The sequence below is a fragment of the Scardinius erythrophthalmus genome (genome assembly GCF_964197995.2).
Source record: "Scardinius erythrophthalmus genome assembly, chromosome: 17".
Taxonomy (NCBI): Eukaryota; Metazoa; Chordata; class Actinopteri; order Cypriniformes; family Leuciscidae; genus Scardinius; species Scardinius erythrophthalmus.
The window spans coordinates 15,753,447-15,779,162 of NC_138237.1; the positions used below are offsets into that span (position 1 = coordinate 15,753,447).

The 25,716-nt window shown below is 40.8% G+C and overlaps 1 protein-coding gene across 1 annotated transcript; it reads left to right on the forward strand.

The window, feature by feature from the left end:
- The first annotated feature begins 1,837 nt into the window (after positions 1–1,837).
- Positions 1,838–6,008, forward strand: stx2a (syntaxin 2a). Its single transcript, XM_081391188.1, has 9 exons — positions 1,838–2,111; positions 2,379–2,444; positions 2,587–2,686; positions 3,042–3,116; positions 3,287–3,360; positions 3,456–3,564; positions 3,920–3,993; positions 4,078–4,215; positions 4,458–6,008. The coding sequence occupies exons 1-9, from the start codon at positions 2,082–2,084 to the stop codon at positions 4,629–4,631; spliced, it is 840 nt and encodes a 279-aa protein (XP_081247314.1). The 5' UTR covers positions 1,838–2,081; the 3' UTR covers positions 4,632–6,008.
- The last annotated feature ends 19,708 nt before the right edge of the window (positions 6,009–25,716 follow it).

Here is a 25,716-nt window from a genome sequence, read left to right on the forward strand (position 1 = left end):
GAGGAGCTTTTTAAAACGTAAAAATAACGTTGCGTTTAAAATGACAAAAAAAGTGTTCCCTTCTTTGAAACTGCAAACGGAAGCGCGTGTGCGCGTGTGTACAGACGTTGTCATGGCAGCGTCGTCTGGCTGACGTGACATTTATGCATATCAGCCAGTGAGTGAGACAGTTCTATGCCATTGGAAGGCAAACCGCAGTGAAGCCATTGATATCCATTAAAAAAACGGCCTCTTGTCTCCTTCCCTGCATACCGCCAAAGCCAGCGTTATAGCTTTAGCCGTTACGCTTTTTTGGCAAAAGATTGCAGGTTTGCCTTCCAGTGAGTGAGTGAGTAGCACGCACGCCAAATGAATTTCCGCGTCTGACCAGAAGATGACGCCCGCAGGTGAATCTTTTTTTTTTTTTTATTGAACACATAAAGTACAGTGGATTCTATCACAAAAATCACGGCAATAAAGTACATTTTCAAACAAGATACAATAAACAGGGATAGTTTGGCTGTTCTGTTTTACATTAATACTTACTTTACATTAATACCCTAACCCTACCCTAACCTAGTAAGTACATGTAGTTAATTAATATTACTCAGTACTTAAATATATAATTACACTGTAACAATGACACCTTAAAATAAAGTGTAACCGAAAATAATTACGAGCTCTTATAATGAAAGAAACCGTCATTCTTTTCATCAATAGTGGTTTTAATCAGTAATCAACTTTACATTTATAAAGACGAAACTGGCCAGTTAGCAGTTTTAACATAGGCTATCAATCTCATTTGATTAAATCAAATCAAAAACAGTAGGTACATTCATTATTTCTAAAATAAAAAAGTTTGTTATATATGCAGAAAAATAATAAGCCAAGATTCTTCTTTCCAGAACTCCTTTGCATGTCGGATTCAAAGAACAAGTGTGATGTTTCAACGTTAGAATTATAGAATGTGCACTGTGACGAGGTATCCAACTTACATTTTGAAAGAAAAGAGTTACAGGGATAGTAATTATGAAGAATTTTATAATGAAGTTATTTTAACTTGTTAGGTAACATAAAGGTATTAATGCCACCCCATATCTTAATAATAAGAGAAAAAAGGGATCATTTAATTTCCACTTTAAAAAGCTTTGGGATGATAGCTAATTTGGATTCTTCTAATCCAAAAATTGTTACATTTGATTTGACATTACAAAGCTCCAGACACCTGTAATAGCATACAGAGCATGCAGATGCAGTTTCAGGACCGCATTTCTAGGACCTTAGTTTTTTGTGACAGCGCCACCTAGCCACCAGACATTATTCAAACCTGAAACAAAGAGGTGCAAAGACTAGAGTCTAGAGTAGACCACTGAAAGGATGTTTTAAAACACGTGCATTAAATTATTATATTATATTATATTATATTATATTATATTATATTATATTATATTATATTATATTATATTATATTATCATCTAATTTTTAACGTAATATATTAAGAGCGTTAATTAGGGGTTGGTTGGAACAATATCAATTTCATTTAAATAATTAAAACAGTAAATAATTTCTAACAATACAAATACAGAATTGAATTAACAGTAAGTGCTATGATACAGGATTAAAAAAGAGAGGATCCTAGAAATGCTGTCCTCAAAATGCAGCCTTCGGTAATGCAGGATCATGACTCTGCCACAAGAAATAAGCAATGCTTTTGTGTTATGAAAAGTAACCTCTACTCACACTGATTTCATTTATTTTTTTATTTTTACCTTGAAGACTAAACTCGTATGATTAGCCTAATCCGGAAGCACGTACAATAGAAAATTAGAATGATTTATTCATCGCGTCTAAATGTACGGAAGTAAACAGGCGGGGCTTTACCTGTCCTTGGTTGTGTTGGAAAGTCCGGCTCGTTATTCCGCCTTTTTATTCTTTTGTATAGATCATGTACACTTCATCTGAACTGTTCAGACAGATTTTGTGAATTATTTCAACTGATTCTTTGAAAATATTCAACTTAAAAGAACGATTTGTTCAACTTCAAACCAACGAGTCATTCTGTTATACTGTGTAACGGGTTAGAAACTACTTTGAAGCTGATATGAAGGACCGTCTGGGCGATTTAACAGCTGTAAGACTTAAATTATTTCCTTAATTCGTGTTATTTAGATGTCAAATATTAATGATAACAATTTACGTTTCACTTACTTTCACTATCGTAAATACAGAGCTTGATTTCATTATTCGCATGCGTGCTTTAGCAAGTATTGGCTTATATCAGGTTTTCTATTAAAACAAAGTTTGGATACGTTGAAAATATTTAAAGCGAGTGGTTTATACGACAGAAAAGACCCAGCTGTCTCTGTGACTTCATTTTATTTGTTTTGACTGTAACCAGCGCTGCAATGATACCATCATCGCTCCAGTGGAGTCCAATGCTTTCCTAGAGGACTTCCTTCCTAAGGTTTGTATCATGGGGTTTGTATGCGTGCACTTGTGTTTAAACATCTACTGTATAGCTGCTGTTTATAGGTGTAGAGCCATATCTATCTTTACATTAATGAAAACGTGAAGAACCATTTAGTCACGTTTTTTAACGGAAACAGGTTGGTGAGGTTCAAAAACTTATCGAGAGAATTTCCCTCCGTGTTGGAGAAGTGAAGCTGAGGCAAAGTACCATTCTGACAGAAATCAACCCACCGACGTGTGAGTACATTGCACATTGTTTTTGTGTCTTTACAGCTGTAAGTGCATTAAGCACCTAGGTGTCTGAGAGGGGTTCCCACAGTTATAGTAAATTAGGAAATAGGAAATTCTAATATTATATTGGAAATTTAAAATTTCCAGGTCATGAAAAGTTACACTCAGATACAAAATATTAAATAGAATCTCTATTAATGATAAAAAAAAAACTAATTCATTAATCAGGAAATTCATTGTTCTAAAGGCATGGGAAGCCTGAATATTTACTACAGTATTAGGCTAAACAACAGTGTTTTGTCAGCTCACTTTTCCTCTGTGTTCATCTCTACCATATTTTTGTGTCTAATCTCATTAACAGATGTGAGAGATGAACTTGAGCAGTGTAGCCATGACATCAAGCAGACTGCAGATTTAATACGGGATAAACTAAAAGGTAATTGAATTTAAATTAGATTTTTTTTTTTTTGGGGGGGGGTGCAGAATTCATGTAATCAGGCATGTACTGGCCATCAGGAACACCCGGCGAAACAAGGAATATAATCTTTTATAATCTAAATCTTTTGTTTCACATTAAAAAACTTTATTATTTGATTGTTCTTGTAGATTTAGAAGGAACATTTTCAGATAATGAAAATGCAAACACCATCTCTGTCTACTGTCGCATCCAGAATACTCAGGTGAGATGTAAACCTCTACTGAATTATAAATTCAGTATTATCCTTTAGGTGTTTTTTTTGTTTTTGTTTTTCTAATTTATGTTGTTCATTTATAGCACACAGTACTTTCATTGCGGTTTGCAGAAATAATGAGCATGTACAATCAAGAACTGTTATCTTTCCGAACAAAGAGTAAAGAGCGGATACAAAGACAGCTGGAGATCAGTGAGTGAACTAATACATTTACTTGACAATACATTAACACATAAATGTCTTTTGTCACATTTATTTCCACTCTATTTCTACCAGTAGTATGTAGCCTTGAAATGTAATTGGTAACCCTTCTTATTTTTATTACATTATTTCAGAATCAATCATAAATGTTCACAAGTTTGGGGTCAGTAATTTAAAAAATCCATACTTTTTTCGGCAAGGGTGCATTAAATTGATATAAAGACATACAGTATATAATGCTTCAAGAGATTTCTGTTTTTAAAATACATGTTGTTCTATTGATCTGACCCCAAACTTTTCAATGGGAGTTTACTGTATATAGAAATCAGACTTGTTATTTTTCAAGGTGGTAGATTCATCACTGAAGAGGAGACAGAGGTTTTACTGCAAAGTAACAACACTGCTTTCTTTACCTCAAATGTAAGTTTCAGTGTTAACATACAGCTGAATGCACTTTTACACATAAGCTTCCTTAAATGTTAAGGTTACTCTTTGTATGTATAGATCAACTCCGGCTCCTGCATCACGGGACGAGCTCTGAATGAGATTGAGTCACGGCATAAGGACATTCTCTGTCTGGAGGCCAGCATTCGAGAGCTGCAAAATATGTTTTTGGATATAGCTGTGTTAGTCAACAGTCAGGTACTGTCAGCTTGCCGGAGAGTTAAATAAATGATCTGGAAAAAAAAAAAATGGTGCAAAAAAGCCTTACACAGTTAAAAATGAAAGTTTCAGTGCCTTATCTAACAGGAATAGCTGTTTAACACCACTGAAATATCAGTTATCAAATATCATTTAATTATCAGAATAATGTACATGAAAGCGTTATGGGATTATGACTTTGGTATATCATAATTTAAAGGGTTTTGTTTACTTTTTTATAGGGTGAAATGGCAAACAACATAGCAAAGACTGTGATGAAAGCTGGAAACTATGTAGATCAAGGGAAAGTGAACATGGAACAAGCTGTTGATTACAAGACATCTTGGCGTATAAGATTGCCTCCCTTGCCTTCATTCAAGCACAAAGCAAAACCGAGAACCGACAAGGGCTCTTGAAGGAATCTTGAACTTTGAACATATGCTACTTGAAGGTGCTTTTGTGTTTATGAAAATGAGAGATTCATGCACCTTGTGCCTTTACTTGAAAAATTCCTACTTGTCACAGACCGTTGCACTCCCTGAATTTTTTTCTGATCAGATCCTTTTGATCTGTCTATTGGATTTTCTCAGCCCATTTATAAAAAATGGTTCTCATTTGGTTAATGATTAAGCTTGCTCTCAGATAGCACTAGCAGGCATTTTCTGATGCAATATGACTAAATGTCAATAGGTATGTTTACATGCACTCATTTTCTTCAGTCTGAATGAATCCAATCCAATTTCAGATTGTGAAAGTTCTGTTTATATGCGCAGTGGCCAGTCAACACGTTTAGAACCAGAGAAAGCCACCGCAATGTCACTGGAGCTACCCCGAGCTCAATTGCCGTTTTTGCTTTGTCAGAAGAGCTTTTTAGCAAATATTCAGTAAATATTCAGTCTCCTTCACTTACTAGTTTGTAAGACATAAATGCAAACATCACGGCACTGCACGTCTGCAAGGAATTTTTAAATCCAACTTAAAAAAATGTTCAGTAGCTACTGTTGATTCGATTATTTCAAATCTACACCATCCTCTTTCAATCCAATTGAAATTTTATTTGGATTGAGCTCAATTGGATTGATTGAGGTGTTTACACAAAGGCTTTTCAGTCTCATTGAGCCATCAATTGGATCATAAACATATTATTTGGGTGCATGTTATTTGTAGCTTATGTAAAAGCCCAGTTAGAGTCTCCTACATTTTCTTGTGTTTACTTTTATTAGTATATGTCACCTAGTTGGTGTCTATTGCTTTTGTGTAACTTATAGTTCACCCAAAAATTTAAATTCTTTCATCATTTCTTCGCCCTAATGTCATTTGATGAATTACTTTCTTCTGTGGAACAAATGTTTTTTGTTCATACAATGAAAGACTAGGGTCCAAAACATCACTGATAGTCATTGATTTGATTATTGATGTAAAATATAAACAACTGCAGCTATGCCATTTCAAAATCCAAATGATGGGTCATTAATCTTAAAACCTATCTGATATTTTCAGTCCTGTATTAGATATTTAACCAAAATTAAATGCATATTGTGTAGAATACTACAGAATGGACTTGCAGGTGTTTACAGTTTTTCTTAATTGCTTTGGCTCTTTTTTCTCAAAACGATAAGTTCAGATCTCTGATGTTTTAAATGTATTATTAATTTAAGCAAAATGAATGTGCTTTGGCACATGTTTTTTGTGCAATTAATTACATTTGTCTACAATTTTCACAATAACTAAATGTACATGGCTTGTTGATCCAAACTGTTGAATTGATTCTCAATAAAACTGTCAAACTCTTCACAACTTCTAACATTATTTTCTAACATTATTTTATCGTGTGAGCCATCACATGCAAAATGATCCATTCACTTATCAAAATCTGTCAGACATGCATGTATATTCCATAAATATCTGACATGGAATGTTTGTAATATCTGCTAAATTAGCAAATGGCCTGCCATTGTAATGAAATAGGAATCACAATTTTTACAAATCAACCAATCATTTTTCGAAAGCATTAATATGGAGTCTGCCCAGCACAATCACCTAGCCTGGCAAGCCAGACCTACATCAAGATGTTAGGTCTGGCAACTCACCATTGGCAAACAAATGGTGAGTTCAGGTGGTTTTGGGTGATGAAAGTGAACGATGGTAATGTTGTGCAGTCATTTAAAGTAAGAACTCTTCAAAGCAGAAACCTTCTTCATGCTCTTGAGTCAAAGTCTTCCTCCAACACCAAAACACATTGTGTCCTTGATCTGTGAACATGAGAGATTTGAAAAGTATAGGGCGCACTTGATCACACAGGCTCAGATGATCAGGAGGACCCCTGGGTGACAAATAATGACAGCAGCAGTAGGGCTTTGAAGAGCTGAGCTTCACAGGTCACAGATCAGAGCAGTGTCTTCTGGGGCTGACAGCTGATCTGAGAGAGGCTGTCTCTGTGTCAGTGATGAGAAGACTCCATCTCTGCTACGGGACTGTCCACCAACACAGAGGTGGCCATAGTGTGTAACATCCAGGTTGCTCTGCTCATACTGTGTCTGATATTTCCCTCCAGTCGGGAGAGCGTCCCGGTACGCAGAAAATGCGCATCAGAGGAATTAATAGGGGGACTTTCTGACAGCATGAGGGAAATTTTTTTAAACAGAATGCTGTTTACATATTTCACCCACGGATTAGGCAACTTGGTTTGTCTGAATCTGAATTGTGCTGCTTTTTGTCTGAAAGAGGAATTTTAATACAAAATGCATATGAAAATATCGAGAGAAAAAATTAATTGAGATTATGAATTTTTAATAAATACATAATAAATATATAGTTTGTCTTTTTTTTTTTTTTTCTTCTTCAAAAAAGCTCAACAGTGCTATTTCCACCTCCAGCCCACTCGGCAACTCCTGACCAAGTCAGCTGCTGGTAGTGAGAGAACTGACCCAGGGGTGCCAGTAACAATCACAAACACTTCTCAGTGTGAAGCTCTCATTTAAACGTTTCCATCTCGACTGGGCTGAGGTAATGAGAGAGGTGTTAGCAAGGTATTATTTCCTGTTTTGCTGTAGCGAACTCGCTCTATTCTCACATGACATTTGTCTGACATTCCTATTACTGACCATATCAACACCGTAATGAACTAAACCAAACCAGACCAGCTTCTCAACAGAGAAATCCACTTGCACTAATTAAACACCCTTCAGTTCCTGTCAATCATTAGGTAAAATTTCAGCAATCATGAGTCTGGTAATCACTTCAAGAACATCTGCTAAATTTGCTCAGCAGAATGCTAATGTTCAGATATCCACAGATCTGTAGTGGAGGGATCTTCAATGAGCTCTAATAAGTAGCTCAAGGTTACAGCTATTCATAGAATCCATCAAATCCTAACCAGGAAGCGCTGTTAGGGAAATAAATTTGAGAGAGAGTGAGATATGTCAATCAAAGGGACTTAAGCAGATGTTTTTTACTCCAGAGAAATGCTAGTCTTTGCTTTAGTTTCTGTTAGAATTCAACAGAGGAAATAATATAACAGAAAAAAAGTCTTTATAATAATAAACTTTATTTTCTATAGCGCCTTTAAAAGTTACATCTCAAAGCACTTCACAAAAATAAAAAATAAAAGAGAAATACAACAATATAAAAGAAAAGCATTCATAAGAGATAAGTACATTCAAAATATACAATACAAATATAAAATGTTATCAAAAGAGTTTCATAAGTAAATGGTATAGAAAAAAAAAGTTAATCAAATAAAAGCTACCCTAAAAGAGTATGGAAGCTTTAAAAACACTCAGAGATTCCGCCTGCCTAATCTCAGAGAGCAGAGAGTTCCATAGTTTTGGAGCAAATGAAGAGATCTATCACCCACAGATCTTAAACGAGTTGGCGGGACAGTTAAAAGACCAGCTTCGGAGGAGCGGAGATCACGCGTTGGGATGAATGGGATTATAATTTCTGACAAATATTGAGGATCCAGGCCAGTGTAAGGACTCCAAAATAGGAGTGATGTGATCCCTATTCTATTCTTGGTCCCATTTAGGATTCTGGCAGCAGAGTTTTGAACAAACTGTAATTTGTTTAGAGTAGCTTTTGAAACCCCAGCAAGTACAGCCTTGCAAAAATCAATGCGAGAATATACAAAAATGTTCATTAATTTTTCAGCCACCAGAAATGACAACATAGGACATAGTCTGGCAATGTTTCTAAGATGAAAAAAATTTATTGACTCTATTCTGGATATCAGGATCAAAAGTTAAATTAGCATCAAATATCATCCCCAAATTCTTTTATCTTGTTTAAACTCTAAATTAGAGCCATCCACATTTAAAGTTAAAGACCCAGTTTTTTTTACATAGCTGGTGGGGTGAACCAATGAGTATAACCTTAGTTTTGTCACTGTTTAGACAAAGAAAATTGAGATTTTTAATTTTTTTTTATCTCAACAGCCACATTATCATCAGGTTTTGAATGTATATAAATCTGAGTATCATCTGCGTAAAAATGAAAGTTAAAGGGGTCATATAATAGTACATGCACTTTTACAAGTTGATTGTACTGAAATGTGTGTTGGCAGTGCCTGTACACAACCATCATAAAATGATAAAAATCCATCCAGTGTTTTTTTTTTAATCTCCTTATATGTTTTCCAATCTCTAAAATCAAGCTGTTCGACCTAGTGACGTCACACGGTCGGATGCCCCTCCCACGATTTGTGATTGACATCAGCGTTTCAACACAGTCCGGCCCTCGCTCGTGAGCGAGCTGTCAATCATCATAGTCCACGCGTCATTGTTGATACTCACTGGAGCACTGTCTATGAGCAGAATGGGGTCCTGTTCTTGGGTGTAATAACGAACACAGCAGTCAATTTGATGTCACTAAATCCGAACCGCTGAAGACGCAGTGGCTGAGTTTGTTTTCGAAGTGAATATTCCCCACGAATCAACGTCAATGCTTTCATGTTTGTGCGAATCATTTCACACACCAGACTGCTTTATAAACGAGGGTCAGTATAAAGCTGGATTTGCTAAGAAGCTGCTCCAGAAAAAAGGATCGGCAACTATTAGTGTTCCTGCTGAACCTCCAGAAGAACTGAAGTGAGTGTAACGTTAACGTTTTATTAACCTTTATATTAATCTTTATATTAATCTTTGCAAATCGCTTGCTGCACACTTCACGATGAATGCAGCTATTTTTACACTCAGGAGTCAGGTACATTATGGCATGTTTTCTATGTACGACGTTATCAATATAATTCATAATCCCACGTTTATAATGAAAACGCGTTATGGTTATTGTGTTATTATTTCAAACGGTGTATGCACAGAACAGAGCGGTGGGGTGAGCAAAGCTCATTATCATTTAAAGACACATGCACTGAAACGGCGTGCTGAAAACAGAGCTGTTTTTGACCAGGTAAAATGAGTGTTTGCTTACAATACTAATGAGAATTTTTAATTAAAGTATATTACAACCTTTTAATTTAGACCCTAAAGAATCATATTAGCTTGTACAAAAATGGCATTATATGACCCCTTTAAGACCAAGTGAACTTAAAAGTTGACCAAGTAAAGTTGACCAAGTGGAAAAATGTAAATGTAAAAGAGTAAAGGGCCCAAAATTGATCCTTGAGGCTTTTCGCTCCGTTTTCCATTGCAGATTGTACCATAGATATCATATAATAATGGCTAGATGTCTTGTGCGCGCTGCTGGCCAGTGGAGGTCGACGTCCGCACGTGGCGGCCATCTTGCCACAGGCAGCTCGCTCACTCGTAACATTGTGTTTTAATGCTGCATGTACTTTTTAAATAACCATAACTTGCTCAATTTTCTACCGATTTTCAAACGGTTTGGTTTGTTATAAACGTCAGAGATGTAGTTATGACACTGCATACATATGAATAATTATGTTCAACATGTTCAGGCATTCAGAATTATAGCCAGTTAATAACGTTTGTAAGAAACCAAACCATTAGTAAATCCATCAAGAGTATTTGTGTTCGTGCTGATCACTCACCTTACATCAGGTACCAAAGAGCCCGCCAGAAAGCCTGCCTGTGACAAGATGCCCGCCGGTGATGCCGTTCGAGACTCCGCCGTAAGACATCTAGCCTTATATGGATATCTATGGATAGTACCTCCACAATGGTACCTGGTCGTCATAGCGACGCCACAGGAAACTGCCGTGACGTAATCTTCTACGCGACACACACCCGCTACCCACACACACAGGACAATGGAGGAAATCCATAGACAGTAAAATAAATAGACACAGCGACCCCATTGGATTCAACGGAGAAAAGTGAAGTCAATTAGAAGCACTGTGACGTGAGAAACCCGTCTGTCCTCTAGTAGCTGTGCCAAGAGAAATTTGAATCATTCCCTTCCGACACTTGCAGAGACAGAGAGTGTGAGTAGGAGCTGTCCATGAGCTAGGAGCAGGAGAAACTTTTGCTAAATATTCTGATTAATTATTTTGTCATTTTGCCTCCATGTCTCCCCGATTGCCTGAAGCTTCTCCTCCTGTCCATACGGTAATTTCTGTACTGTGCGACAGAGAGTCGCATGTTTATGATGCAATCGTTAACCTATTTTTACAAAAACGGCTTCTACAGGGCCATAACGTAAGATACAAGGTAATGGAGCCTTTTATACATTTTCATCTTTCTTTAGAAATAAATAATGGACAAATGGAGTCTTTAAATGCCTCAAATGTGAAGTTATTCGCTGTCAAAGTGACGCCAAAATGAATGGGAGTCAATGGAATGCTAACAACAGGTGATGGTCTGCTAATCAATGGCGGCGCCCAGGGAAACTTCAGTGTTTTCCGAAACATTGGTCCCCAGAGGAAATTGCGTCTGGCGCGTGCAATGATGACGCAGTGAATAATGACGATTCTCTCTGACCAATCAGCAGTCTGCCGTGTTTTCACGTCACATTTTACTATCGCCTCAGCTCGGTGATACGAAAAAAAAGTACCTGGAAGCAGGTACAGGTACAACTTTTACACAGTGGAAAACCAAACAAAGGCGAGTCGAGGCGAGGCGAGCTGGTACTGTTTAGTGGAAAAGCGCCATAAGCGGTTGATAAAAAGAGAGTGATCTACTGTGTCAAAAGCAGCACTTAGATCAAGAAGGATCAAAATTGAAAGACAGCCAGAATCCGAAGCAATTAACAAATCATTTGTGACCTTTACTAATGCAGTTTCAGTGCTGTGGAATTTACAGAAGCCAGATTGAAGGGGTTCAAAAAGATTGTCTGCAGTAAAATGAGAGTGCAATTGAGAAGCAACAATTCGCCCTAAAAGTTTAGGAAGGATAGGAAGATTGGAAATGGGATGAAAGTTATTAATATTATTAACGTCTGTGTTAGCTTTTTGAGGTACAGGGGTTACAGCAGCAATTTTAAATGCTGCTGGCACAACACCAGAGCACAGGGAGTCATTTATAATATTCAAAACAACAGGACATAAAGAAGCAAAACATGACTGAAACAGACAAGTCGGTATAGGATCAGCAATGGAAGAGGTAGCTTTCATTTGTGAAACCTCATTGCTAAGAGAATGAATGTCCAGTGTAGAGAAATTTGAGAGAGAGATACCTGAAAAATCTGAAGTATTTAAAGGAGAAACAGACGGAGTGATAGTGCATTTACAAATACACTCAATCTTCGAGCTAAAGAAATCAAGGAACATTACTAGGCCTGTCGCGATAGTCGATAAGTCGATTAATCGCACGATAAAAAAAAATGAGCTCGATAATTTTTCCGGCCGCGATAATTCCATTTGCATGCTTGTTTGTTTTCCTCGTCTCTCTCTCTCTACCAAAGAGACTGGATGACCACTCTCGCTCGGTTCTTTAGCGTATAGGAGGAGTGAACCCTCTTGTTGTCAGTTGCATGGTCTTTGTGTGAGAAGGCGGCGCCGCGGCGCTTGTCAGTCACATGGTCTTTGTATGGGAAAGCGCCGGCGGGAGTGTTTGCGGCTACTGCCGGGAGAGAGAGAAGACGCTAGTTGTGAGTTGCGACAGCGAGCCCGATCACATGAAAATGCGTATCTATACCACGAATGTTATTTCTCGTGCCATTTATACGCCAAAAATAGTTTTTGCGTGCATATGATACGCTCTTTATGGCGTGTAATACGCACGCACTCCTCACCCCTAATCCTAACCAAGTATTTTCAGTGCGTAGCATGCACGCAATAAAGTGCGTCTCCGTCTTCCCGACAGTACACAATCACTTGACAAAGTAACAGGAGGACAAAGTAACAGGAGTAACAGTGCAAAATTGTGCGATATGGCTTGTTGAGGCTTTTTTTTATTTGTTTACAAAGGTCCTAACTGTCAGTTTTGCCTGTTATGGAATGTATCACTATTTAATAATGTCTAAAGCCTAATGTTTAATATTTTTTGAAGTGCAATTTTGTTTCATTTTATTTATTAACAGACATTTATTTTGTTAACAGACACTAAGAGTCCATTGCTTTCATTGTTTTTGGTTGTTTTGTTCATTTTTTGGGATATTTAAAATGTTTTCCGTTTTCAATGTTTAATATTCTTTAGAAATAAAAGTTTATAGATCGTTGAAAAGGTGTACCTGCATTATTATGCCATTATAATTATATGAAATGAAAATGGTCTCAGAACGACAATATTATCGTTTATCGCGATAATTTCTTGGACTATTTATCGTCCAGCAAAATTTGTTATCGTGACAGGCCTAAACATTACAAAGTTGAAGCAGGGACATTTGAGAGACAGTCATATTTGAGCAGTTTGTTAAATGGAATTAAACAATTGTCTAGGGTTATTGATATCATTAGCTTAAAAAATGATGTATACACATACCTAATACTTTTGTTCAGCAAGTAAAGACATGCAGTAAAGACATTTATAAAGTTACAAAAAAATTTCAGATAAATGCTATTCTTTTGAACTTTGTTCAAAGAATCCTGAAAAATATTAAGCAGCACAAACTGTTTTCAACACTGATAATAATAAGAAGAAACATTTCTTGAGCATTCAATCACATATTAGAATGATTTCTGAAGGATCATGTGACACTGAAAACTGGAGTAATGGATGCTGATATAATTATATAAAAAATATATCAAAATAGAAAACAGTTATTTTAAATTCTACATTTATTTCACAATATTTCAAAATAAAATAAATGCAGGCATTGTGAGCATAAGAGACCTCTTCAAAAACATCTTATACACAAAAAATAATAAATTAATAAAATAAAAATCTTAGCAAGCCCAAACTTTGGAACAATAGTGTAGATTTGGAACCTGAATTATTCATTTGACTTTGTTCATTCTGGAATCACTGCAAAGCTTCAAGGACCTTCAGTCATGTAATTTATTTCTCTGCATCTATTTGTTCTGAAAGCCCTTTTCCCACAGTACATTCTTTCTGACTGATTTGTATCTGGAATTATTATGTTTATTGCCTGGCAAACAAATGATATTTAAATTTACGTTCAATACGCTACAATAATGTGTTCCCAAAACATTCTCATCAAATGTCACTTAGTTAAACTGAGCCGTTCAGTAACTGGGTAGTAACTTTTAAGTATGTTTGCTGTTGTGCATCTGTCACATTTAGAATGACTTTCCCTTGAGGATGACAGAAGAAAGTCCAAAGCAAGCCAGATCAGGTAGGATTACATTTAAAAGTCAATGTCAGAGCAATAGAGCAGATGGTAGCACACATGATGCTCGTGACATAGCCTTTATTGAGCTGTTGTCATTATGTAAGTTCAAATTAGGCCTGTGTTATGTCCTTTTCTCTTTGTTCTTTTACAAAAATTAGGCTACAAACGTTTTTTTTATCTTTATTAGCTTTCTTACTTACCTATTTACTTACAACAGATGCTCTAGTTTCCATGGGAGGATAGATATCTACTATTTTAAGAGCAGGAAATTATTATTTTTGATTGCACTAATGATCACAATAACAGTTATTTAGTTTCTGGCAGGACCTGACTGACCTTTAACTTTTGGTTTTATGTTTTTTGTTTAAATTGACTGTATGTATGTTTTACTCACACAAGCAGAGTGTGAGTGTTTGTGTGTGCTGCAGCTTGATGCAGTCAAGCACCGTTGGAAAGACGTCCCATTGTTAGCCTGCTACTGTGTTTTATTAGCAATCATTATCATGAAAAATGTGCTTTAAAGGGATACTTCACCTCTGGAAAGATGAATGTGTATTTAAAATAGGTCATTTATGTAGAAGAAATGTGAAGAAATTTTTGAATTTGGAGCTTTCTAGACTGAGAAAAGCCCGAAAATGTATTTTTGGCTTATGTAGATGAAAGACAACAACTCCCAGAATGCACTTGCTTCGCTGCTCTAGGAGGCCACTCCCAAGCCATGCCTACCGGTTAGAGAGCGCAGTTGAAAACAACAAGGTTAGGCTACTAGTGAGTCTCCGTGACGAGTTTGCCCAGGATTTCGAGATCGCCCAAAATGTCCGGGATTCGGCTTTTGCGTTCTACAGTCGCCATTCATTATGTTTACTGTGGCGAGCAGGACGAGGCTGACGGCCGCAGAAGAACGGCGCATGGCCGGTGGCGTCATTACTGAGACGCGCCAGTCTCGTATCTCTCACGGAGGAACAGGAATTTTCTTAGCAATGTTAAAACGCACATCAACCGATCTCTTGTTTAGTGTCCTGAAGTAGTTTGGGGAATAAAAAAATTTGCACTAAGAAGAACAGCAGAGATGGTATTGGAGACTATGTAATGTAGTATGTATGTAATACAGAGATTATGTATTTATTTATGTTAATATCTGCGCAATTAATGTGTAGTAATATCTGCATTTGTGTATACTTGGCTGCCTGTAAGAAGATATGCAGACATCCCAACCTGCACAAAGTCATTTCCGGGAGTCAAGAAATCTCCAACGGGGGGGGTATTCGGTTCGAGAAATCTCCAACGGGGGGGGGGGGGGGGGGGGGGGGATTCGGTTCTAATTAGTTCGGTTCGACAAATCTCCAACGGGGGGGGGGGTCTGATTAATTCGGCTCGAAAGTAGAGATAAAATCCCGAGGCACACACGCACACTAGCGCACACACGCAAGGTCTCTCGCTCCCTCTCTCTGCCGTGCGCGCGCTACGCTTGCGCGCTCTTGCTTCCGGGAGATTTTAACTGATTTGCGGGCATCAGGGAGCCGCTATCAATATGCGGGAGACTCCCGGAACTTCCGGGAGACTTGGGATGTCTGGATATGTAAGGGATCATGTAGAGCGAGGCGGTTGTATTACATGGCTACCAACAAAATAAATCAATAATTTGACACAAAATATTGATTTAAAAAGGAGTTTATTTATTTAAAAACTATTGTATTGCTTCCGCTAAAGAAAATAATCCGTTCCGTCTCTACGGTTAGAGTCCTGCGTCCATAGCAACGCTCTGTTTTTCATGGCAATGGTGTGTTAACGTTATACTTAGCAGCGGCTGTTATCAAGAAATAACAGACCGCATTATATATTAGAATTCAACCAAGCCATGTAATTGTAATAATAATAATAATAATAATAATAATAAACGTGTTTAGTTTTATATAGCATTTGTGCTGTGTTGGACTATGATGTCGCCACTGCGTCAAAATGTCAAACGTCAGTGCCCCCCCGCCGATGACCCAATGCCCCTCCAGTAGATCTGCCCTGGCGCCGACTCTGGAACAAATCATTGTATTCAGTACTCCTAAAAATTAACGAATACAAACGTCACTCAAAGAAGTGCTTCCCATTTTACTCAAAAAAACATTGTTTTAATAAAGTATGAAACTCACCAGCAGAGGGCAGTCACAGACCGTCCTTTGGCTTTATCATACTGGAATTTAAAAGCGGGAGAAGAGTGCTTTTCTCTCCTCGAAATTAATCAGCGGGATCCTCACAGTACAGGAAATCTGAGATTTGGATATAAAGCTGTTAAACATTTTTAATGTATATCCATCCGTCAGTAATCCAAAATAAATGGTGTAGCAGTGAAAATAAATGTTTTCTCTAAATACCATCTGTAATGTCTCCATTTTGAACCACAGCACGGTCCATCATCTTGACTGCATGAGCTAGTTGGGATATGTCATGTTTCTGGAAGCACAAGAGGGGATATTTCCCCCTTTTAACTAACCTTTTAAACAAATCAATCACACTCTAAACTTAATAAGACAAATAATTGAGGCCTCCTCCTACAGGACAAAAGACAATTTTTCAAACGTTTAAATCCTAAGCTCCTTGTGAAAGATATGTGACAAAGCATTAATTTCTAACTGGATAAAAAGGCTGAAATAAATAAGACAAGGAACATGTATAAAATAATCATCCCAACATCACTATAATGTGACATTAGGTAAACGAGATCACAGGTCCGAAGGTTTACGCACTTTCTCACTTGAATCCTGCCAGTAGCCTACCATCTTCTCCCTTAGCTGCGCACTGTAAAAAATAATATTAATTTAAAGGAATTTGTACTTTATTTTACAGATATTTCCTGTATTTTTGAAATACAAACAATTTCTAAATAACTAAATAATCATAAAATGCTATTTTTTTAAGAAATACTGTTAAGACATTCGCAAATTTATCAAAACTTCACAAATATATATATTTTTTGTCTAATAGATGACCTGTTGTAGACCTTTTACCGGAATGAACAGAGAGAAAGAAACAGTGCAGCACAGCCAACATTTATTTACCTTATTCTTAACCATAGACTGTAAAGATTGTATTTTATTGTATGAAGTCGGTTTTTGCCAAATCATTCTAAGCTATAGTTACTCTGCGTGAACTAAGCAGTTGACTTGAATGAAGGGCGAAAATAGTGCAGTGCCAAGTTTGACGTTGTTTGGATTAGAAATGCAAAAGATATAATTAAATATATATCGGTAAAAGAAACACACACTGGCATTTGCCGCTCTAGCCGCTGGCCACTCCCCCTCTCACACTGCACACTGAGGCCCCGTCCACACTACTGCGTTTTCGTTTAGAAACGGAGAATTAAAACGAATACGATCTCCGTCCACACCAGCGTTTTAGCTGCGTTTTAGAATTGATCTCCGTCCACATTAAAACGACTGAAAACGCGGATCACGTGACCATTCACCAACACTGGGCATGCGCGTGCCGATGTAAACACAACTTCATTGATAAAATTATCCCACCATGCGCTGGTTCTTCCCGGGTTAACCCAAAACCGACGCTCAATGAACGGTCGATACCGCCGCTGCACACAGGAATTGTCTCAGATCGCTCGAATAATAGCTTGCCTCCGGCGCATGTAGGCAGTTATAGCATTGTTAAATGCAGAATTTACTTGGACAACAGCTGCTAGCAAAGATATACGCCATGACTGATGACACCCAATCATAGAGCCGAACGTGAGCTCTATAGTACGTCATCGTTTCTAAAGTCCTCCGTTTTGACCCGTCCACACTAAAACGCCCTCCGGAGATTCAAAACGAAAAACGGGTCGGCAGCGTTTCTAAACTTCTCCGTTTTGGGTCTCCGTTTTTGCCGTTTTAGTGTGGACGGGAGGTGCAAACGTAGCAAAAGGTCTCCGTTTTTAAACAAAAACGCAGTAGTGTGGACGGGGCCTGAGTGAGCACAGCCCAGGACCAGAGACAGAGAGGGTCGAAGAAAGCAGCGGAGCTTAAAGGGGTACTTCACCTCTGGAAAGATGAATGCGTATTTAAAATAGGTCATTTATGTAGAAGAAATGTGAAATTATTTTTGAATTTGGAGCTTTCTAGACTGAGAAAATCCAGAAAATGTATTTTTGGCTTATGTGGATGAAAGACAACAACTCCCAGAATGCACTTGCTTCGCTGCCCTACGAGGCCACTCCCAAGCCACGCCTACCGGTAAGAGAGCGCAGTTGAAAACAACAAGGCTAGGCTACTAGTGAGACTCCGTGACGAGTTTGCCCCGGGATTTCGAGATCGCCCAAAATGTCCGGGATTCGACTTTTGCGTTCTACAGTCGCCATTCATTATGTTTACTGTGGCGAGCAGTGCTGCGTTCCAGTCCAAAATTGTTATGCCCTTCACTCGCTAACTTCCCTCCGTCTCGTTCACTCGGATGTACGTCATTGCTTACGTTGCACGAGTGCCCACTACTGGCGGAAACTGGAATCAGCTGTGGAGTTGATTTATTATTTACATTTCTTTTCCCTTTAAGAATTTGTTTAATGCAGCATCCAAATGTTTATAGGTGTGTTTGGGTTGTTTTAAATAAAAAAAATTATAATTAATATATCATAGAGTTGTCTGTGTGGTGGTGATTAGACGAGATATGTGGTGACGTCACAATCGTACTGCATTGTGGGACATATAGGTGCCTGAAGTGTACATTTGAAGCAGACTCGCTCCCTCGGTCAAAATCTTGGGAACGAGGGTCTGTCCATATAAACTTCCCTCGTCCACTTCATGAAGTGGAACGCACTTCAAAATGGCGGCAGGGATTCCCCCAAGGGGAAGTGCTTAGGGTAGTTCGCAAGTGCGTGTCTAAAAGTGGACTGGAACGCAGCACAGGACGAGACTGAGGGGCGCGGGAGAACGCCGCGAGGCCGGTGGCGTCATTACTGAGACGCGCCGGTCTCGTATCTCTCACGGAGGAGCGGGAATTTTCTTAGCAATGTTAAAACGCACATCAACCGATCACTTTTTTAGCGTTCATGTAAACACTACATTCCGATTCACCAATCGGAATGAATTCAGTTAGATTGAAACAAAAGGTGTGCATGTAAACAATGAATGGCGACTGCAGAAAGCAAAAGCCAAATCCCGGACATTTTGGACGATCTCGACGGCCGGACATGTCCGGGAAAAAGAGGATGGTAACCCCTACTACTTAGCTTTCTCCACAGAACAAGAGCCTGCTATCTTAGCTTCCAAAGAAAGATGGCTGATATGTGTACATTCTGTGAGTGAGATCCCACCCTGTATGGGCGGGTTGAAAACATGCGGGGCAGCCCCTACTACTGGCTGTAGTCTTTAGCCTCTGGCCAAAAAATCCTCTGATGTCGCAAAAGGGCGATTTTTGCATCATCGGAGGATTTTTTCCAGACAAAAAATACATAAATCTCTCGTCTCAGGGGGATATGAGGGTGGAAAGCACGGTAATTCGAAAATACTACAGGTTTTCTACTAATACAAACCTTAATGCTAAATCCTGAAGTATCCCTTTAAGTAGCTTGGAGTTCACTGAGTAGCCTGCTCCATGAATCGTGTAGTTCAATTTTCCACATTTATTGTATGTCATTATGTCAGTATCAGTATTTGCTTTCTACCATGCACAAATAAAAATGTCACTGAACTTTTGCTGTGTAATTGTAACAACGAGCATTCAAATACACCAAACCAACAATTACTAAAAATACACACAAAAACTTATTTTGCACGGGCATTTTGCACTAGTTTCGTTCGTTCAAAATGGCAAAACATTCAAAACACAGCGCTGAGTGTTTTCCTTTGGAACTATTTTTGTCTGTGAAGTGGAACACAAACAGTCAATATTGTGTCTAAAAATGAAAGTAACTTAATATTAACTAAGTTAATGTTACGAAAGGATAGAGGGGACAATAGCAAGTAAAACAGGTCTTTATTAGAATATAAAGCACAAGTCTCAGAGTGAAAGGGAAGCAGACAAAGTTCCCAGAGGTGTTGGAAGATCGCCGGTACAGTTCTCAAGAGAGGTGTGTAGATCACAAGATCCTTCTCAATGCGATGGAACTCTCTGATGAAGATGCAGGCAAGGCAGCACAGGCTTGCGTGGACAACTCGATCAGATGGTCAGACGTGAAGTGATGAACCCAGTGTTGGTGAAGAGTGAAGACTTAAACTGTAACGACGAACTTCCAGACGAAGACAAGGCAGGAGACACGAGGAGCCGAAGAAACGGGAACACAACAGGCAACATCCACAAAACAACGATCTGACAAACACAAGATGCATGAGGTGAGTATAAATAGGCAGTGGTAATGCACAACACCTGTTGCTGATCTCCCGGAGGACAATCAGCGGCCACGCCCACACACACACACATTCATTCACAAAACACGCACACACAGTGCAAGGGAGCGTCAATGAATTCCTCAACCGTGACAGTACCCCCCCTCCTAGGAACGCCTCCTGGCGTTCCCAGACCCCCTTACCTGGCGATTGTAATCATCGATAAGGGAGTGATCCAGGATGTCCCTAGCAGGCACCCAACTTCTCTCCTCCGGACCGTAACCCTCCCAGTCCACCAGGTACTGGAATCCGCGTCCCCTCCGTCTCGAGTCCAGAATTCGATTTACCGAATAAGTGGGTTCCCCATCTACGAGTCGCGGCGGTGGGGGAACCGGGGCTGGCGGATTAATGGGTGAATAAAATACGGGTTTCAATTTGGAAACATGGAACACGGGATGAATTGTTCTGTACGCAGGATGGAGTTTGAGGCGAACTGTCACCGGGCTAATGATTTTGGTGACAGGAAATGGGCCAATGAATTTGGGAGCTAGCTTATTAGAAACGGAGCGGAGTGGAATGTTCTTAGTAGAAAGCCACACTTTGGAACCGACGACATACACGGGAGGTCTTGACCGGTGGCGATCGGCCTTAACCTTGGTGCGCGCCCTTACTTGGAGCAGAGTCTCACGGGCTCTGGTCCATGTACGGTGACACCTCTGGACAAAAGCGTGAGTGGAGGGGACCGCGACTTCGGATTCCAGACTAGGAAAAATAGGTGGCTGGTACCCTAAGCTACCCTCAAACGGAGATAGGCCCGTAGATGACACAGGTAACGAGTTGTGTGCGTACTCCACCATTGAGAGGGGACAATAGCAAGTAAAACAGGTCTTTATTAGAATATAAAGCACAAGTCTCAGAGTGAAAGGGAAGCAGACAAAGTTCCCAGAGGTGTTGGAAGATCGCCGGTACAGTTCTCAAGAGAGGTGTGTAGATCACAAGATCCTTCTCAATGCAATGGAACTCTCTGATGAAGATGCAGGCAAGGCAGCGCAGGCTTGCGTGGACAACTCGATCAGATGGTCAGACGTGAAGTGATGAACCCAGTGTTGGTGAAGAGTGAAGACTTAAACTGTAACGACGAACTTCCAGACGAAGACAAGGCAGGAGACACGAGGAGCCGAAGAAACGGGAACACAACAGGCAACATCCACAAAACAACGATCTGACAAACACAAGATGCATGAGGTGAGTATAAATAGGCAGTGGTAATGCACAACACCTGTTGCTGATCTCCCGGAGGACAATCAGCGGCCACGCCCACACACACACACATTCATTCACAAAACACACACACATTCATTCACAAAACACGCACACACAGTGCAAGGGAGCGTCAATGAATTCCTCAACCGTGACAGTTAACTACTTATTATTTATTTTATTTATTGAACAATAAGTTCAATGTAACATTTGCAATCGTGATGATATTCAGCAGAACAGCTCCCTTATTTGTGTTTTGTTAACTATATCATATGTTATAATGTTATAAATAAAAATAACTTTTTTTTACCGCAGTATGTTTCTTGTGTGTGCTGTTATGCTATTTTGCTTTCATTTCTCCACGAAAGTCTCTCACTGAGACAGGCAGTGAGCCTCCCTCAACAATGCGACCTTGTTAGCAGAAATACACTATCCCTCATCAATCGCTGTTTACATTGAATGTAATAAAATCAAAATCATTCTCGTGTTTCGATGCTTCCCTAGTTATTTTTTGTCATTAAAGTTAAGTAAAATCCTCTTTCACTTGCGCCTTCAAAAAATCCACTTGTCCTAGACAAGCTTTAATGTCGAGGCCATCTATACATCTATTTTCTTTGGATTACGAATTTGCATTAGCTGTAATATCGTTAACATAACGTACCAGTTCAGATTTCACTGCTGCATAAATTATTAGTGATCTAGGAGTTTTATACAGCTTTTTAAAGCGGATGCCATTGTGTAGAATACTGCAGAACTGACTTGCAGGCGTTTAAACATAATATCAGACAAGTGAGAACAGTCCATTGCAAAGGAGCTAAAAGTCTGTTGGTTTTCCTTATTCCTTCATTGCTCATTTTGACTCATCTCTGTCCATCTTTACTCTGCCATATGGTCAATCAGCAAGTAGTGACTGTTGTGGGAGCGGCAGGAGGGGAAGATGACTCTGTGTCTCTGCTGTTTGTGTTACGAAAAGCAGGTTTATTCTGCATCTTTCAGCGTAGATACACACCATGGAGAACAGGCAGTCTCTCTATGCTACTCTCATTTCTGACATTTTCTCACATTCACACCTTGTTAAACCTTGGAGAAAATGTCAAGGTCTTACTTGCATTCGACTCTACTGTACTGGTAACAGAATGTAACAGAACACGCGGTTTTCCTCCGCACTGAGTTGGGCTGCTCTCAAAAGGGCCTCAGTAAGAGAAGAAGAGAGAACCAGCAGACATCAAAGGTAAGGAAAGGAAAAATACACCCATGAATGGGTGTGTATGTGTGTGTATATATGAACTGTGCAAAAGTTTTAGGCACGTTAGTATTTTCACAAAAAACTACAAATATCAGTTTACATGTCCAAATATTCCTTTTGCCATTAATTGTAGTAATCCAGTGAGATTTTTGTATGCACAAGGGTGACAATAGCCAGAATGATCCACACAGAGGTCTGATCTCACCCTCATCGAGTCTGTCTGTGATTACATGAAAAAACAGAAAAAAACTGAGACAGACTAAATCCAGAAGAACTGTGGCAACATCTCCAAGATTCTTGAAGAAACCAATACCTGCAAAGCTACCTGAAAAACTATGTGCAAGTGTACCTAGGACAAAAGCAGTTCCCTTACGAGAACGTTCTCTCGTACTGCGTTGCAAACGCTATGGGAAAACTCCTTTTCTCGAGAATATTGAAGCCTTTATTTTAAAACGCATTTGCTACAGCACAGGCGAGAGCATCAGACCCACGTGAGTGAGCTGATAGGCTGTGCTGTGGGCAACTGCACGAACCAATGGCGGATAGACAGAAGCGCGCGAGCCAATCAGGGCGCTTGGCGCTCTGTCACTGTCAAGCGCGCGAAACTACACGTGACCATAACATATAAATACAGATAGAATCCGCCATTTGACAGATTTAATCTCCTTCAGCTCGACTCACCTCGTCGCTGATTTTCTCCGGTCGTAAGAAGCCCTCGTCGTGGAAAAGCCGTCCAGCGGAACAGCTTCGCATCCCGGCATCTCGCCAGCTGAGCGTTTCCCTGTGGCATCCGACGAAAAATTATATCCTTTTCATTGCATATTTATCTAAAAGAGCAAACCGCTGTTTTCACAGCGCGGCATAATGCCTCTCTCCATCTGTGAGAGCTGCGGGGTCTCCCTGCATGCATCCGACGGACACACCCAGTGTGCGGCCTGCCTCGGCCCTGAGCACGCCGAGGCAGCGCTCATGAAAGGCGGCTGCCAATTCTGCGACGGGATGCCTGTCTCCGTTCTCCGTTCAAGGCTGTCTTCGACGGTGACCGATTCCGCCCACCTTCCGTCTTCGGCGCCCCACGAGCCCCGTAGGAAGAAGCGGCGCGATCAGAGGCGTCCTGAGCGCGGTGAGTTTAGCGAGTGCACGCCGGGCCTTTCTCCTCGTGCCTCGCCCACGCCTTCTTCGCCTGTCCTGTTCTCTCGGAGCGAGCAGCGCCCCTCGTCTGAAGCGGCTGGACTCGTCTCTTTCGGCGCATCTCCGGATGACGTCGATGACGCACTTTCTATGGCGGCATCTGAGAGCGAGGATTGGTCGGGCTCCGCGGACCCCGCCCCCCCCTCTCAGCTAGAGTTTTCTGATACTCGAGCGAGCATTGACGCCGAACTTCTCCGTGTCATGTCTCGCGCTGTTGACGAGTTGGGACTCGATTGGCTTTCTCCAGCTGAGCCCGCCAGAAGCCGCCTCGATGAATGGTACCTGCCGGGGCGCCAGCAGGCCCCTCGTCAGCGCGCCGCTCCATTTATGCCTGAGGTTCACGAAGAGCTCACAAAATGCTGGCGCGCGCCCTTTTCAGCGCGAACGCGCTCATCTGCCTCTTCTACGCTCTCCACTGTTGACGGCGCTGAAGAGAAAGGATATGTGTCTCTCCCCCCACTGGAGGAAGCGGTCGCTGCACACTTATGCCCCCCCACTGCAGGTAGTTGGAGGTCTAAGACGGTGCACCCTTCTAAGCCGTGCAGAACTACTTCGGCCATTGCCAGCCGCGCATACGCTGCCGCCGGTCAAGCCGCCTCTGCACTTCACGCCATGGCGACGCTTCAAGCCTTCCAGGCCAAACTTCTCCGTTCCATGGATGAGTCAGGCCCGGACCCAGACACATTTAAAGACCTCAGGAGTGCCACGGATCTGGCACTGAGGGCCACGAAGACCACCGCTCAAGCCCTGGGCCGCAATATGGCCAGCCTAGTGGTAATGGAGCGCCACCTCTGGCTAAACTTAACCGAGATCAGGGACGCGGATAAATCTGCCTTCCTCGACTCGCCCGTCACAGCCTCAGGTCTCTTCGGCCCATCTGTCAGCGGCTTCGTCGATCGCTTCACTGAAGCTCAGAAGGCTTCCAGCGCCATGAGACACTTTCTACCAAAGCGCTCCAGCTCAGTCCAACGGCGCCCCAAGAGCACGCCGCGACCTGAGAAAGTGGTGTCCCAGGTCCTCCAGCCCCGCCCAGCGGCTGAGACCAGTAAGCACATGAAGCCAGCGAAACGGTTCCCGTTCCCTAAGCGCCAGGGCCCGCGGCCGAAGCTGACGCTCGATCACGAGCCCAAGAAGCCGTCCTAACCGGCACAAAGAGGGGTCACTGTCCCGCTGCGGCCGGACCAGCCCCAAAAATCGCTCGACTACTGCTCACGGCTCCCTCTTCAGTTCAGGCGGCTGCAGCAGTTCTAAATGCAGTTCATGGGCCCGTCACATGTCACGCACCCCTGCAAACAAACGCTGTTTTAACAGCGACCCACACAAAGCACAAATCGAGCATAATTTCTCACATGCATACATGTCAGTCCGAGCCCCCCACTCTGGGTGTTCCAGATATGATAATGCCTCTAGCTCTGCGGGCTCTAGCTTGGCAAGCTATCCCCGGAGTTTCAGTATGGGTGATGAACATCATAAAGCATGGTTACTCGCTTCAGTTCGCCCGCAGACCACCGCGTTTTCGCGCGGTTATACAAACCACGGTAAGGGGCACATTGAGTGATGTCCTCCGCACCGAAGTGTTAAGTCTGCTGGCGAAAGGGGCCATCGAGAAGATCCCCCCTTCTCTGAGCGAGTCAGGTTTTTACAGCCGATACTTTCTTGTTCCAAAGAAAGACGGCGGCCTGAGACCCATTTTAGATCTCAGACATCTGAACAAGGCTCTCATGTTACGGCCGTTCAGAATGCTCACGACCAGACATATCCTGACGCAGATTCGCCCAGGCGACTGGTTTTTCTCAGTAGATCTGAAAGACGCTTACTTTCACATTCAAGTGAACCCCCACCACAGGCCATTCTTGA